The 17,354-nt window shown below is 40.1% G+C and overlaps 1 protein-coding gene and 1 long non-coding RNA gene across 5 annotated transcripts in view; one reads left to right on the plus strand and one right to left on the minus strand.

The window, feature by feature from the left end:
• The window catches only part of cdin1 (CDAN1 interacting nuclease 1), a 52,027-nt gene extending 45,132 nt beyond the window's left edge, over positions 1-6,895 (minus strand). For 2 of the 4 annotated variants that reach the window (XM_044048056.1, XM_044048057.1), the window contains exons 1-2: positions 6,755-6,895; positions 6,406-6,533 (exon numbers count right to left, since the gene is read on the minus strand). In XM_044048056.1, coding sequence (XP_043903991.1) covers positions 6,406-6,533; positions 6,755-6,757 — 131 coding nt within the window. In that variant the 5' untranslated portion in view covers positions 6,758-6,895. Of the gene's footprint in view, positions 1-6,405; positions 6,534-6,754 lie in introns of those variants that run through there. The other 2 variants (XM_044048059.1, XM_044048058.1) reach the window with 1 other exon arrangement.
• A 2-nt stretch (positions 6,896-6,897) lies between these two features.
• Positions 6,898-14,597, plus strand: LOC122783329. Its single transcript, XR_006362034.1, has 4 exons — positions 6,898-6,992; positions 7,754-7,820; positions 8,229-8,259; positions 14,547-14,597. It is a non-coding gene; the product is annotated as an uncharacterized LOC122783329 (long non-coding RNA).
• The last annotated feature ends 2,757 nt before the right edge of the window (positions 14,598-17,354 follow it).

The raw sequence follows: 17,354 nt of genomic DNA on the forward strand, positions 1-17,354 counted from the left end.
ATACAGTGTAAAACAGTGCAGAGAGGGTTAAACACCCTGGATATGCAAATGCTGCTAATTATGCATGCTGATAGGCAAAAGGCTAACATCTGTTTCTCTGCTGAGTCTACCATCAGCAGCAGCTAAACAAATGTGGAGGGGAATTCTTTATGTGTTAATGTATAAATGTGATATATTTTGACAAGAGATAGAAACAAACAGAAATCTCACTGTGTCACGCAGCTTCAAACAAATACTTGCACAATGCGCGCACGTGTTTACAGTTCAAACTCGACTTTCCCGCAAAACAACGACAAAGGCCACCTTCAATTTCAACTGACAGACCAGAATTCATGTATAGTTGTAGGAATGTGTCAGTCAGTTATTTATTTTCTAATATTCATCTTTAGCTTTCATAGATGAGGAAGCATAGGTCTAATTCAGATTGCATTTTACTACATTTACTAAGAGTGACACCCCCATCACTTCTCTGCACAAGACCATAGAAAACCAAAAGGAGCCTGCAAGGGGATTGTGCACAGAAATGGCTTTAGCAGAAGCACAATGCCACATCTTACTGCCTACAACTGTCCTAATATACAAAACAAATATGACCCCTACACCCAGCCTCCTCCACTTTATTACAATCTTTAAAATTTCTGTCTGCTGAGTTGCCCTGAGATGTCACAACTATTACGTAGTGGTGGCAAAAAGGGAGGGAGAGCTCCCACAATCAACACCCTAATTGTGATTCCTTCCGATAGTTGTGGATCTCTTTTAGACACAGTCTGTGACAAACCGGGTTTAACTATTATAGTATGCGTTGCCATTGTTATAGCGCAATTATTGTCATCGCTCTTTCTGCAGACTCTCATGGAAAATTGAAAACGAAGTCCGTGTTTTCCGTCAAGAGGCGAGCGTCCACTAGTCTAGCAAAAAAAAAGGCATTACATTGACCAATTGCCTACTCCTCCAAGCGTGGCTAGGGAACTTGTACCATTGTGAACAATTTGGTTCATTCTTCTTTTGCAATTGATCGCAGTATGTAAAGAAGAACCCTTGGGGCGAGACACTCCAACATAGCTGCCCAGCTAAAATGCGCTACCCTAAGTTGTAGTGTTCCTCTTTGTGAACGGAAAACACGTTAGCCTTACACAATCTCATAACCCTGTGTCAATAATTCAAACATCACATTTTGTCTAATTACCAAATAACCACAGTTTTAACCTTCAAGATATAGTGTCCAATAGAATCACTATTTCCCATACCTTACTGTACTTGAGCAGCAGGCTGCTTGCCTCAGTGTTTTTGGACCAATGAGGCGAGAAGGCTTTACAATCTATAACGTGTGCTTGGACAACATCCCTACGATATGAGGAGGAAGAAGTCATTCCTGTGCTTCCTAATCAAGTAATTGATTGCATCTATTATTCATGAACTCCTTAGCCTGACATGAAGTTGTAAACTCAGCACGGCTTCTCCTTTTTCTCCCCTCTGCTTACACACTTCATTCATCCCCACATCCTTCCAATGCTCATCTAACCACATAAAGCTGTGGAATTAGCTTGCTAGTCTCTGGGCCTTCAAGGGTTGTACCCCTTAGCCCCAACTGCCAGTTTATGTTTTGTTCAATATGGGCAGCCAGAAGTGTGAGGCCATGCACTGGAGGCTGCGGGAGCTGCCCCCACAGGCTCTGCACTAGATCAGTCTCTGGGTAATGTCATTGCCACTTCTGGGCTATTAAATAGCTGAGGAATTCTACCTCCACAAGAGTTACAATTGTACAACTCCTTTAAAACCACAGAGACAATGGTAGAAAAGAGAAGTAGAACTAACTCAATCCAATCAACAATTTTAACTGAAATAACCCCCAGATTATTTATTGGCGTGGTCTATTTACATTTTTTAAAAACATGATCCAGGTGAGTTTTAAGGTTGTTGTTTTGCTTTTTTAAATTATTGTTATTTTTTATATGTGTGCGTGAACCAATACTGTCAACAAAAAAAGGTAGAATTAATTCTATGACATAAGTACAATTGTTTAAGTGAGAATTACTGTATTAATGGACTTCAAAAACTAAAAACCAACTGTATTGTACCTTGTAAAAGATAGGTTGACCTAAAGACATAATCTTTATCGTCAATCATAATCTTTTAAGTCTTTTGTCAAGTCCTGAGAAAGAAGTTAAACAACATGAATAAAGGGGTCTGCTAGTTTAATGCATTGTGCCCACGACCAAATCCCAGGGTTTAACCATGGTGTTAAAAAAGAGAGATAAACATTACAGCCACAATAAATAATCAATGAGCAACTCCCTAAGCTTCATCCTGAGCCAAGATATTACCATCAAAAACAAAGTGTCTGTAGCCAAGAAATCACCATATCAATGACACATGCCACAACAACCCTGCCCCATGCCTTCCTTCCAAAGATCATGCTAGATAAACCCCAAATAACAAAGAAATTAACAAATGCTTGACATTTGCTCGACATCCATTATTCTGACACTTCTTCAGAATTTCAAAAGGCTGAACGCATGCTTAATCAACATTCATATTCCCAGAGCGAGCCCCAGCACCATATTGCAGCCCGCCTCAATGCTGATGAAAACGGCACATTAGGGCCCGATTCGAAAAACGTTCAGGGACTCCTCACCAGGGAGCTGTGTGAGTGTGTCGGAGAGAGGGAGTTAAGGATGGAGAGGCACTGGTTGTGTTTAGAGGGGAGGATGCTTCTGACTTTGTTATTGAAGCATTTCCCACAACAGAGGCATCTGCCCTTTTCTGCACACCCTCCAACTTTGAGGACTGTGAAAGCCATATGAGGTGTGAGCTGAATGACATTTTAAAGAGGGGGGTAATCATTACATCCAAATTCATTCATAATATAGCACAGACGGACACGGAGGGCTCTCACACTCCCTCCCTCTTTTTCTCGCCCTCCTTACACAGACTCTCTCTGGGGACAAAGGGTGGAAGGACTGGGGTCCCCCTCCGGACCCAGTGGAAGCCAGGCAAGGCCTCAGAGAGCATCCCATCATTTCCAATTCTAATAAGTGGCAAGAGTAGGACCTGATGGGACTGATGTCACATTTCTCCCCACACCAGCCTGCGATGAGCCCTCCCACAGCCCCTCCAATGCCGAGCCACGGTCCAGATACTAGACAGGACACCATGGTTGGCTAAGAGGAGGGCGAGGAAGAAAGGGCACGAATGGGGGTTGATATTTGCATGTCCCTCCATTGTGAGTGGGGGTAAAAAGTGACAGCACCGTGTCCAATTCTTTCCCCCAAGAGCAGCTCGGGCCCAGCGAGGGAGGCCAGGCTGACAGATGACTCCCAACATCTGTGTTATGCAGCCGTTACAGATGAGGGACTCCACATCACAATCTCTCTCTTTTCTATCTGTCTATAGGACACTCCCTCTCTCCTCCCACCACCCATAATTATAGCACAACAGAAAGACTGACAGACGTTCTGTGGAAATTACCCTGAAATGGTCTATCACAATAATTTTGTCCAAAGTTTCCTCCCTTTGAATGTGCAATAAAAAGCAATGATTACGAAATGGTTCGATGGTCAATACAGAATTTAAAGACTTCAGGATAATGGCAGTCCCTATGGATCTACATCAATGGAACTTGGCTAATGTTTAGTTCCACAACCAATACATAAATGTTGGGCAACATAGTTAAAATGTATCTGGAATTCTAAATATAAAATAAATATATATTTTTTTAATGATCAAAAATAAATATGAAACAAGCTAAATTATGCTGACAGGTCTTTGTACATGCAATGCACATTAATGTTTCCTTTTAGAATTAGTATTCAATTACACTTTGTTTTAAAAACTTTACATTTTCTCTCTTAAAATAATAACATTGTGCTTTTATGTCATTGATGAAATATTATTTCCAAATCAAAATAAAAAGGTGACACTGAATTATTATTTAGCTCATCCAGTCGGTATGCATTTCCATACATCATATATTATGTCCATACAGTGAATGAAAAGGCGTTAATATAAAAAAAAATTGTGTGGAAAAATACATGACACCCCCAAAGTCACACCCACCACAGTGGCAGACAACACATTAATACACAGTTCACTCAACATTAGTTGCATCATTCAAAATTCACCCACAGTGGAATGCAAAATTATGCTGATATCCCTTCCTATAACTCTTCCTATTACAACCCAAATAATATTTTGCCCACCCTTTCAGTGCAGGGCTGTCCACAACAAACCCTGACCCTCCTCCTGCTCCCCCTGCCAGCCTCAGCATGGCCAATATTTACGCAATGGCAGGGCTCCCACATAGTCCGAGGGGACAGGCAGGTTGTGGGGAGGGGGTGGCTGACTGCCGTGCCTGAGCGCATGCTAAGAGATGATGGATGGCCTAGTCGATATGTTATGTCTTAAGAGCCTGATTTCCTGCCAGTCCAATCACTAACCCTCCAGAGCCCAGCTCAGCTGATTGGACAACCAGAATAATTTCGCAGGCTGTGAAAACACTGCTGCCATGCCTGTCTGTCAGGCCCAGTGACGAGACTCAGGGATTTTTAAAGTGCAAGGGCCTCCCCAGGACTGGTTATGGTGAATGGAATAACAACAATAAACAGTAAGACTAAACAAAAGAGCCAGCACCTCCGGGAGAGAAAAATCGTGCAGAATTATTGGAATGAAAACTGTCCAATGTTTTTCTTTAATTACTACACACACCAGTACCACATTTCGAAAAAAAAAATTGGCATTAGAGTGTTTGTTAAAGACAGTTTGGATTAAGAAACCAAAAGGAGAAAAGAGACTCAAAATAAACATGAGTGGGGCCTCCCAGCTTTGGTGCCGAAACATACAGGATATTGGATGCACTTCATAGGCATGATATATTAGGCAAAATGCTGACAGTAAGAACAAAGGTTAGCTCAAGCTCAGCTCAGTCCCCTTTGGGGACCTGATACTTTCTTCTAGATTGGTGATTAGGGCACAATGGAAGTCGGAAGCTCCAAATACATGTGACTTTGTAAGTGACCTCTATGGGATCAGCCATGCTGTCCGGGTGTCCTGCTAGCCTTGGGGGATTACACATGTTACGTTCAATAAAGTGAGGGCCTTCAGTGTCAAGGAGAAAAGCAAACAAAACCATTAACCTCTCTCTTCGATTTCTGGACGCGCAGGCACTGCATGGCAAAACACTGGCTAATGTTATGGTAAAAGCCTCTAAGGAAACCTGTATGGATTTAATTAGCAATAATAAGAAAAAAAATTCAATTTTATGAAAAATATGCAATAATAAAAGGTTATTGGAATTAATGGGAAAACAGTAATTAAAAAAATGCATAAAGTTTTTTAGATTTAAAGGAGTTGGACAGTATGGCCAATCAATAAACGGCAAATGCAATTAAGTGCAATGGAAACATTCAATGTATAAAAGGAAGACATCTATAAATCCCAAGACTGAAATGTTACTTCAGCTTCCACATGTCACTGCACTGGAAAAATGGACTTAGAGTTATTATGTGTGGACTAATGAGAAAACCACATAATCCCTCGACTTAGCTCGAAAAACAAATACTATTACAATAATAGATGGAAGCTGCAATGAAATGCCACCATGTATCAACAGCTACTGGTGCTTTTGTATTTCCGTCATCAAGTTATGTCTTTTTTTTCCTTCTGTGGTGACCAAGACTTAAATTATTGTGCCACCTACTGCTTATCTTGGGGCACAAACTCCTGACAGATAGTGGGAGGAAACACATAAATACACACATTTTCATTTACACCATTTAAAAAAAGTCTGCTAAAATTTACTAAACATTTTAATTGAAACTAGCTTATTGACTGCAGATGATAGATTGGTGACTGAGTTACATATAGCAATAAATTAGGTTTGCCATATTATAATGTGTCTAAATTATGTCTCTGTAATCTAAACACGTCAAGTTTGGATAGTTTAAATTAGAGCTGAAACAATTACTCGATTATTAAATGAGTCGTCAACTATTTTGATTATTAATCTGTTTGAAACTTTTTTTCATTATTAAAATAAGATTTCAGCTTCTTAAATGTTAATATTTTTCTTTGTTTCTTTGCTCCATATAACAAAAAACAAATCATTAAAAATTAATAATTTTTGTTTGTGGACAAAACAAGACATTTGAGAACATCATCATTTCCAGGTTTGACAAACACTGATCAACATTTTTTTTTTTAACATTTTCTGACATTTTATGGACCAAACGATTAATTACTCAATTAATCGAGAAGATAACCCTTAGTTGCAGCTCTATTTTAAATACCACTCACGGTTGTTACATAATCAGTTGTGTCTTTTCACTCTGCCACCCATGAACACACACCCACCGAGGCTGCACACACTAAACCCACACTAAGAAAAATACTGCACTGAGTTCAACTTACTTTGGAAATCTGTCCTTCAACATCTTCATACATTGACGGGTGGGTCGTAAATGTTCGGTCCACCTCGCTATTTCTCTATATTCGACACGGGACAGTCTCATGTTGCTTCTGTAAGGTGCTGAGTCTACCTGTGGAGAGAGCGTCACAGAGGTAAACAACGTGTCCAGCTGTCAAAATCAGTTGCACCAGCATTGCTAATCAAACGTAGCTCTACGATACGGCTGAAGCCAAAATGATCGAAATACGACGCCATATAACTTGGTGTCTCATGTAGTTGTGTGTCGTTTAAGTGCACGAATGACCACATATACATACAACGTGATAAATAACATGCATAGGGTTTGTTTACCATGGATTCGGTCTGTATGTGGACACTTCCCCGTTAGCTGCTTCCCGCTAGGAAGTTGAAGAGACGTTACTGTGAGCGCCGCGCTAATTGGTCAATTCATCCAGAATGCGGAGTATTGCACGACGTGATTGGTTGTTTGAAACCCGGGGGGCGGCAAACAGTGAGATATGCTGCTCGCTGCATTCCCAGCAAGCCTCTGCTCCTCTGCCTTCTCCTCGGCTGCTGCCGATAAAAACAGGTACCAGAGCTGAAAATATGCTCTGCTCTTGTTCCACACAAGAGAAACTGTCCGGTTTAACAGGAAGAGAATGAAAGACACGAACTCTGTGCCCGAGCAACATGTTTCTAATTGAAAGTGACAGAGAAAAGAGAGACACGCAGTATCTCCGTGTGTGTGTGTGTGTGTGTGTGTGAGATGATGATTTTTAAATCCACAAATTATCTTCATTGTAGATATATGTGATTTATTTCTGTATGTGCCGCTGTGTTCAGTTGTCTGGCGAATCATGGGTTACTATATTTACATAGATTGGAAACAAATGGATGAATATATATTTAGAAAATTTTAAATATTACATTTTCTCTGGTAGTGCTGGGCATAATTAGACAAATTCACAACAGCTGTTTGTGTTTGTACTCCTGCTTTTGATCTGATAGTACAACACCTGAAAGTATGATGCACTGTAATTGTGAATGTAGCCTTATATAACATACAGGAGTTGATATTTATTTATTTTTTTATTATATATATACATATATTTTATTATCAAACATTTATTCATACAAGACATTTCACCGAAACCTGTTTTGGACGGACTTACACCATGACTATAAGTTATAAACACAGATCCAGTATTAGCAGAGATGCACTGTAGTAAGCATCACTGACCGAATGACTATTCGTTAACCTTTGCACACAGACATCAGCAGTGGCTGAATCAGGAGTGATAGAAATTCTACCTCACTGGGTTTTCCTAAATGATTTTCTTCGTTCTGCAGGAATTTCTGTGAGTCATCCCCAGCTGTGAGCCTCCAACATTCAATGACTTTCACCTCACCACTGAAGGTAGTGCTTTAAATGCCCTTGGCATAAATATGTAAATGAGACTAAGGAAAATTATATACTGTAGAGAACTGTGGAAGAGACACTGAAGATTTCTATGATACAAGAATTAAAAAATAAAAAAATACATTTGCTTGGGCTCCAGCAATTGTTTCCCCTTGCATTTAATTACAAATGCAAACTTTTAGTTTTTTATTAAACTAATATTTTTGTTACATTTTTCTGTCATCACACAATCATCTCTATTTGAAATATAAATTTTAGATAACATTGGGATAAAGGTAAAAACCTGTAAGGCATAATTTGTCAAATACATCCCATGTGCTTAAAATTATTTAATGCTGTCACTGTTGTGTAGTAATTTACATAAAAATGTCAAACCTCAGTCTAAAAACTTGAATCTTTTTACAGATCAACGATGAAGCAGCCCAGTTATTTTACGGTGAGACTCATGTTCATTCTGTTATTATTGTTGTTGTTTTTTATTCCAAAAAGTACATTATAATATTACAACAAAATGACATATACAGACTTCTGCATTAGTGTCTTTCAGTCTGTGTGATGCTATCAAGTAATTCGGAGCTAGACTCGACCATTCATTTGACATCAGCATTGCTGGTTTCCTCCGTTGTGAGCGAACAATGCATCAATGAGCAGAAAGACTCTATCTGACCTGTGGTGCATCAGAAAATAGAGCTCATTGTTGTTGGGCAGTGTAGTATGATGACTGAGATGAGCTGAGGTCTCGGGCTGCGTGTTCAGCGGCACAGTCCCCGGCTTTGAAAGGGCTCAGCACTCTGTGGTGGCTACAAAAGGGAGCTGTGTAGTGGGATTGGTATGGCCAGATAAGATCTGGGCCTCTGAGGAAGTCTGGTCTGATTGCTACAAAGGGCTGAGGTCAGGGGCAGGAGGAGCAGTTTACTCATCTAGGTATCAGAGGATCAGTGGTTTTGGTGGGGAGCCATGTATGTAATAAGTATAAAAGGATCAGTGTAATGTGATGGTATAAAAAGATTAAATTCAGAAAAGGGGTTGGCAGGTAGTGAACTGAAATGGCTCCAAAAGCTACGGGATGAGAGACTTTGTAGTGCAACGGGTGTGTGTTTGTATTTGTTTCCTCTTTAGGACCTTTTCTGTCATAAACTCGGACTGGGTCAGGACCAGTAGTCCTCAAGGACACCAAGACCTGGTCCTAATCAGGCCTGATTAGGTCATCAGTTTGTAATTTCTGACAAACTGGATGAAGTTTGAATTGTGGTTTGGAAAAGGTTAGGACTATGCATAGTTTAGGTTGCCCAAATAAACAGTGGTGGGTGCCGTGTCCTAAGAAGAACAGCTACAAAAAACAGTGTGTGTGTGTGTGTGTGTGTGTGTGTACTCCTCTGCATACGAACACACCCCATCCCTTGCACTGAACCAGCTTGTGTCTGTGTGCATCTTTGATGTCTAGGAGAGCCACAGTGGTCTCTGATGGGAGCTGAAGGAGAGAGCAAGGCGATGGAGGGGATACAGGGAAAGGATGCAGAGGGAAAGAGGAGTGTTTTAGAGGCTACGTGTAAACAGGGCAGTGGTACACACCGTGCCGTTAACCAGCTGTGAAGACTGCTCACAGTGGGAGATGAATTTACAAAGGATGTCTCCCTCTGATATCCAGGAGATGCTGCACTGATCTCTGCTCCACTGCTCTCGGCACACCATTGTAGTGCTAAGCACCGTGCCACTAATGGCACTTATATACCTTAATGCCTGGGAAACATTTACATTTTGCTTGCAGCAGAGGGGAAATATGTGGTTATATGGAGGAAAGGAAATGTGTGTGTGCTTGTGAGATTTTTTTCATATCAACAGCATCATTGGAGTATTTTAGAGGTTTTGTAATTTCCTTTACTCATCACACTGTTTAAGGAAACTGCAAGCCCTCCAATGCCTTGCACTTATAGTGTCCACTAATATTATTCACCATACAAAGAGAGCATTTTGCTGCACGTGATTGTCAGCATAACTGTCTTAATGTTTCTTTCTTTTTCCACTGAAATCAGTGACTTCACTCCTTCGTGCCACAGAGTTGCTCTCAAATCTTAAGGGAGTCTGGGATCTCAGTTCTAAAAATCACAGTTTAAACATGAGGCAAGCCATAACCAGGAAATGCCTGTAGTGTTAGCAAGGTATCGGATTCATGCATTCCCCTCTGAACAGCATGACTGCCCCTGAAAATCCCACATCCATATTTTACAGCGCGGGAGACAAGACACATGTGTTTCATCGTAGATTTCAAAGCTGTTTCTTCCATTTATTTTATTATGCTTTAATGAATTTAATTAGATGACATGTAATTAAATACAACTGTGCTGCTCACCCCACAACGTGCACACACATGTGCATGCAAACAGGCCCACATTTGGCTCTAAATTGCTCAAAACAACATGTGCAACATGAACAGATTTACTGGATTAATAGGGGATTGATAATATTTTGGGATTGTATTTCACTCTAAACGGCTGCACACGGAAACAAAGGCTGCAGCCCAGGCTCATTAATCATAGTCAACGGGTTGCCCGGGTGCAATTTGCATGACCGAGGTGGCTGCACATGCTGCTGTTCGGCCTAGGTTGCTGGATCTGCCTCGATTTGGCCAGACCGTTAACGCTGCGTCAATCAAGAATAAACCAATAACAGTATGACAGAAGAAGGGGTGGGGGCATTTTCTCCTCATTATGCCACACTCTGCCCCCTCCTTCCCCCTCCCTGTCTGCCCAACTTCTTATTTTAGTTAGCACTAATTAGACTGGCCTGATGAAAAAAGAAAGCATTCTGTTTGAATTAATTCTAGCATTTATTACAAAACTATAATTTTAAATGTGTTTTTTTCAATTCTATAAATAAACTGAAGGTATTTTTTGTTAATATCATCCAAATGCAATATTATTTATGTCAAATATAAATGTAGTCTTTTCTAAATACTGTGGAAAACAATCACTTTTATCTATAAAGGAAACTTTTCGGGCTCAGTATTTTTTTGTCAGTCACAGTTTGGAGCCTCACTAAGCTATTTTAACTGTAGATAATTGGGTTGAGGCGAGATGCAGTGGAGTTCAAAATGACGCACAATTTCACAAATTCTCCATACACTGAATTTTAATTATCTCATCATGAACTTTAAAAAAGAGGCACTGTTTTAATGGCTTTTTAACTCCATAAGAGGTGTCAGTGTTGCTGGCATGTGCACGCGTGTGTATGTGGAGGAGTTGTCTGTGTGTGGATGTGCTGGGTTTTTTTTGTGTGTGTGTGTGTGTGTGTGTGTGTGTGTCAGTCAGTCACGCTCACACATACACTCACACATACGCTCACACAGACACCCACCGTCACCACACACAGACATGTGAATGCGGCTTGTGTCTGGTCTGGCCTCTCTATACCTAGCTCTGCTGCCGAGGCTCACGCTGTGCTCTCCCCCATCCCCTAATATCCTGGAGGCATTTTTCTCATTATCAAATATTGTTTGATGTCTTTGTTTCTTGATGATTAACCATGGTCACCAAACACTGGTCTGGATTGTTTAAAATTTAATTTTGGGCCTCTGAAGTACCTGCAGTGGGGCTGGCTGGTGGGGACACCCGTATTTTATGTATGCTATTTTTCATGCTGAAATGCAAGAGGACACACATTGAAATACACAATAAATCCTGGAGGAGAATCATTAGTGGAATACTAGTAGTTTTTATGACCATTGTTATTCAACGCTGTATTGAGATGCAGTAAATTATTCTGTTTATTATAGGTTTATGGATTCAGCCCCATTTTTAGAATAATTATGTTGTTCCTCATCCTACGTAAATAGAACTACACTGTATGTGTTTCTTTAAATGTAAATTCTATTTATACACACAAACACACACGCTGTAAATATTTTTTTCTCGGCCGAATACATTTTTGGATTTTAAAATAATTTTTATTTGTGCATCTTTTGCATATTATTTGTGTTGCGGTCGGATTGACCTTGTTTATATTTCGGTGGTAATTTGAACATCATAAAGACAAACCTCTTGCCTAGGAATTTAAGATTTATGACAGAATTGACATCGTAAGCAAACAAATAGGGAAACAACACTCTCCCCTAATGTCAGCATGTCAAAACTATATTGAATACTTGAAATATCTGTGTATCTACGGCTGAATAGCAGCCATTGTATCGGCCTAATGATATTATCCTCTGAAATTTGGAGTGAAAGAAAAATGGCAGAAATGAACAGTAGCATTGTCTGCCCCATTTTATTTAAACAAATTGCAAGAGCAGGGAGACACAGGCTGAGAGGGAGACGAGCGAGGGAGACGGAGAGAGACAAAAAGAGAGAGAGACTGCTCTGTAAATGAAAGGTTATGCGTCGTCCCTTGTGTTTGTATTGTCAATAACTGGAGAAGGCTGTCAAGAAAGTGCAGAGATAAAGGTCAATAACTCAGGCAAATGTATTTGTATTTGTACACTCCTGCTGATAGCAGAGCAAACGTCAGGGCCTGTGTGTGACACCACACAACAATAACACAAACAGTGGGGCTAGCACCAGAATAGTCATTATTATTGTTGGTGCTGGAAATGAGAGGGAACCTCAGCACATGGCAATGACAGCCGGCGCAGTGTCACTCAAATGTCACTCCATAATGAAACATGCCAGAGATCAGAAAAGGCGATGATAAAGTGTAAACACAAAGAGATCATGCTGCCGGATGATTCTGATATTTGCCTTATTTTCTTGTCTCTGAATAAATATGATTGTTGCAGGCACTTGAGAAAAACATAAATATTTGACTAATTAGGAGTGATTTTTTTTTTACGTCTAAAATTATATTTTATTCTTTTTTTTTCCTTCAGCCATACCTACATAATCGTGAACTTATTCCCCTTTTTAACCAGCAAAATAGCTAATTAGCTATTTTCAACATTTCCTAACCCAAATAAAATTCTTTTTTTTTTTTTTTGCCACATGTGGTTACAATATTCTCTAAAAGTGTATTTGGCCTACTCCTCATGATTGCCATACATATATGTTCAAGTGTTATTTTATCCCAGAGCCATTTAGTGCATCTCTCTGTGGCCTAGAGTGTTGTAAATGTGCAATTAACTGACTTAACTAATTCATGAGGAACATTGTGAAACTAACGAAGGGCATAACTACTGTACAGACACCGCTGTCATTGGTGAATATTGTTATTGTTCTGCTTTTAATTGCTGGAGGAGGAGGAGGAGGAGGAGGAGGCAGAGGAGGCAGCATGTTTTGAATATACGTCTTTGGTTACCATAGCAAAAGAGAAACACTGCCTTCCTCCTGATAGTTGCATCTAATGTCAGAGGTATGTAGAGGTGTTAACTTCTCTGGTTTAACCAGTTATTGAACAAATGACCCTTTTTAACATACAACACAAAGAGAACAGATATAAGTAGTAATCCCTCAAGTAACAGTGTGAAATCCTTTGGCCATTCATCTTGATCTTGAATAGCTCCCTGTATTTTTGTGTCTCATTAACACACAGGCTTCCTGTTTTTTTTTCCCCTGCTATTTTAACTGTTGTCACTGTGGAATCAACATTAAATTGTTTGCTTCTTTTCTTTAAGGGAGTGCGATAATTAAAGCTATAAATCATTTTGGGTAAATAAAGAAATTGTTTATGCCTACATTTGGCATCTCTCATTTTGTGACTTCACTGCGTTTAGTTTAGTCGTTTGCCTCGTTTTCTGTTGAATCATCGTCAACAGAAGCCTGCCTAAAATCTGCAAACGTTGTCCTAATGTTATGAGAAGATGCAACAAATTATACTTTTAGTTCAGTATATAAAGTCCATAGGGGAAAGCGGATCCCTCTCCCTCTGTCACCCTCTCCCCAGTCAATTTGTTTGTTGGCTGTGGAGCCTCGTAGTGGTTTACATTACATATGATTATGTAAATCTGGAGCTTTTCCTGTGCATTATGGGCCAACGCATTGTCAAGATCTTTTCTAAAGCAGTCAAGTTGCTATTTCTGAATTCTTTTATTATCTGAGAGTGCAACAAAGAAAGTCTTTTGTTCACTGTTTGCCGCACACACGTTCTCATGCATACACACACACATACAAACACACACACACCACACTGCTGTGGTCCATGACTTACTACTGTCCCCTAGTGGTGCTCTGTTCCATAGTCTCTCTCAACTCTCAATTTCCATCAACTTTCCACACTTCCATTCACCTGACTTCCCTGTCTTTGTCCCTCTCCCCCCCCACACCTCTGTGTGCCTTCCCTCTGCCTTATCATGCTCAAACATTTAAAGGGTTGATTCGTTGCATTGTATGACAGAGAGCTCCAATTATGCATTGCTGTGTCCACAGTGGCTTTGCCCTCAATGGAGGGCTCAAACAGTGTCAACAAAAACAGGAACCCCGATGTTTTGTGGCTATTGTGAAGCCCGGGCTCGTGTCAATAAGGAACTGTTTAGTCAGAGTGCCACACCGAAACTGCAGGCAGAATGTTATCTGTGGAAATAGGGTGTGTACATAATAGTGCTAAAATGTAAGTATGATTGTTTGGACAAGCCCAACACAAATGCACACACGGAACAGCCTTAAAGCCTTTGCACCTTTTCTTACACGGTTATTTTTAGCAGAGATAAACAGCTTTTAAAAACAAAATCTTTCATGCAACTGTCATTGTTTTTCATCCCATTCTCTAATTTCTTCTTGATTATTTGAATATTTACAGGCAGGCGAAGAGAGCATTCACTCGTTTATCCCATCACTGAGCTGATCCTCTGTTTCCTCAGGTAATGTTATGCATTTTTATACATTTTCCCTTCCCGATCACTGTTATTCCGGCACTAATTGGTGTGATAACCTGGAACAGTGCTAATAAACAACAGGGTAAAGGGGTCACTCGTCAGTGGCAGGCGCACGGACACACACAGTCAAGTCACTCATGTCAAATGACCAATTATACATTTTATGAAAGATGGCACCTCCCATCTCCAGTGCCCTATTCCTCTTGGGATAGCTCTCCAATGAGAGGGCTATCACTCAAACCCAAACCACATTCATTCATTAGCCTGTTAAGATAGGCATCAATTATTCATTAAGAAGGTGGCCAGTGGATTATTTCTGTCGGCACTTGGCTTATTGTATCAAAGGTTGATTTAGGATGTAACGTTGTCTTTGTGATCAGTCAAAAAGAAAATGAAAAGAAAATTTTAACAACAAAAATGTTCATTTTCAGAATTTAATGACACACTTTATTTATACTTTTAAGGTTGTTGTTTTTTTTTAACACTTACACTACAGTATGATTGGTTTCATAGTGTTTGCTCATGCTGAAGTGCACGGTTACATTACCTCAGTGAAAGGACTTTGATCTGTTTCCAAACAGAACCTACTGTGTTATTATGAACGAATGAATGGGGATAATGCGCTGACCACTTCTGCTTTATAGCTCCTTCCCCTCACTAACCTCACCTTTTTTTTTTTTTTATCCTGTCCTTCAATGGAATCATCCCCAAAAATTCACACACTCACACCACTCTGTAAAATCTTTTTTTATTAGAATGTTAAAAAGTCCTATGGGTTTTTGTTTTTTTTTAGAAACTATATAAGAGGTGAACTAGTAAAATGGTTGTGTGAATCTGACAAAGCCTGAGACTGTTGTCATGGACTAATGCTTGTTATTGCTCCATGTACAACTGGAGTGGAAATTACATCATGCATAATGCATGTACACATTACTTATTATTTTTGAATATAGGTAGGTTCACTGGTGTTTTTGCACTGATTTTTTATTTTTTTTTAAATTAGAAAGTAATTATATAACATTATTTTGTATTACCTATCAGAAAAATATCTGCACATTAACCTACTTTTCTCCTGCTTTTGACCCGCACATCACACCATTAGAAAAAAAACTTGACTTGAGTAAAGTGCCGTTCATGCAAACAGCTCGAGAGTGAGGCAATGTTTTAGCAAATACAAATGGAGTGTTTGGGAGATTAGCATCCTTTCAAAACACGCCGTGGTGCACTTGAGTTTCATGTTTGCATGTTGGCTTTTCAGTGACAAATCTGACCTCAGACTTCAGAAAAGTTGTTCAAAGCAGCAGATAGCGTTCATGCAGATATGGCATGTCAATATATACATTGTGTAAAGAATTCTTTCTTCATTAATCATTGTAACACACTTCTTCATAGTCTTCTTAGTTTTTCCCCATTTTTTTATAGACTATGCATGTGGATTTTAAATAAAATACCTTTTAATTATCAAAATAAACTACTAGAAGGCGCACATTTATTTAGCTATTTTTAGCAATAATGCTCTTTACAGATCTGACAAGCAAAGCAGGGGAAAAACTTCATGTGAACAGAACAGAAGTTCACTATTTTGGTTTATTTTACCCGAACCTTTCCTCCTTTCATCAAGCCCTGCATATGTTAAAACAATATCCAAGTGTCAGGTTGTCTCACACTGTCACCACATCTATAGGTAAAAAGAATTTCTTTCAGGGAATAAAAAAAATCATGGGTGTGTCTCTGTTTTGAGAGTGCTAATGCAGGACAAACGTTGTGTCGAGGTGACAGAGCGCAGACCTTGGACTAGGCCCTGGTCGTTGAGCAACAGCAGACACTCGCACATGATGCAATGGCAGCTCCTGCAAATTAATTCTTGCTCGGTGTAAAGAAACTATTCATAACTGCTTTGCCTGAGAAAACATTAACAATTTTTCATACGGATCAAAGTGGCCATCTGGTTGCGTTCGCATACACCTCACCTCCTCACCGCTAATCTCAGTGGATTATCTTAATTTTCTCTCTTCCCTTTTCCCTGCAGCTTTGTGCAGTACTTGCAGAGTGAGACTCTCTCAAGAATGTGTCTAATTTAGTGGCTAAGAGGCAGATTTATACCTGTGCTAGTTATGGAGAAGGTTGCTCCCTCGAGAAGCCCAATGACTGTTTACGGGCGGCCCGACAATGCCTTAGTAGATGATGAAGCACCTGCCAGAGTTCCCCCACGTCTGTTCCATCCCTTTCTCTGTCTGTCTGCTTGCCTCCCTTCCCCTCATTTTCTTTCTTCTTTCACTCTTCCTTCCTCCACTCTTTCACAGCCTTCTCTCCTTCCTGTCTCCAGCCCATTCTCCCCTGCTTTTGTTGCTTTCCTCTGCAGAGCCACATCTCCTTCAGTTACCATGGAGTTGTGCATTTTACAGCCGTTCCCACTGCTTTCCCCAGAGTGAACCCATCTACTTACTCTGTCTACCACAGAGAATAAGAGTTTTTGTCTCCCGTGTCCCTCTGCCATACTTTCCCCTTCGCACATGTCGGATAGACACATCGACAGCAACACACACACACACACACACACACACACACACGGGTGAACACAACTGTGGTCAGGTTTTGTTTATGACAGGGAAAGGCAATATCGAGATTGTTTCAGAGTAGTGTCATCACGTGAAATGTATCGCTGTCAGCAGTATGTTTTATATGTCTGGGCCTAAGGCTGAGGCCATTTTGGGAAACAGAAAATATCATAT

Source organism: Solea senegalensis, linkage group LG16, assembly GCF_019176455.1.
Source record: "Solea senegalensis isolate Sse05_10M linkage group LG16, IFAPA_SoseM_1, whole genome shotgun sequence".
NCBI lineage: Eukaryota > Metazoa > Chordata > Actinopteri > Pleuronectiformes > Soleidae > Solea > Solea senegalensis.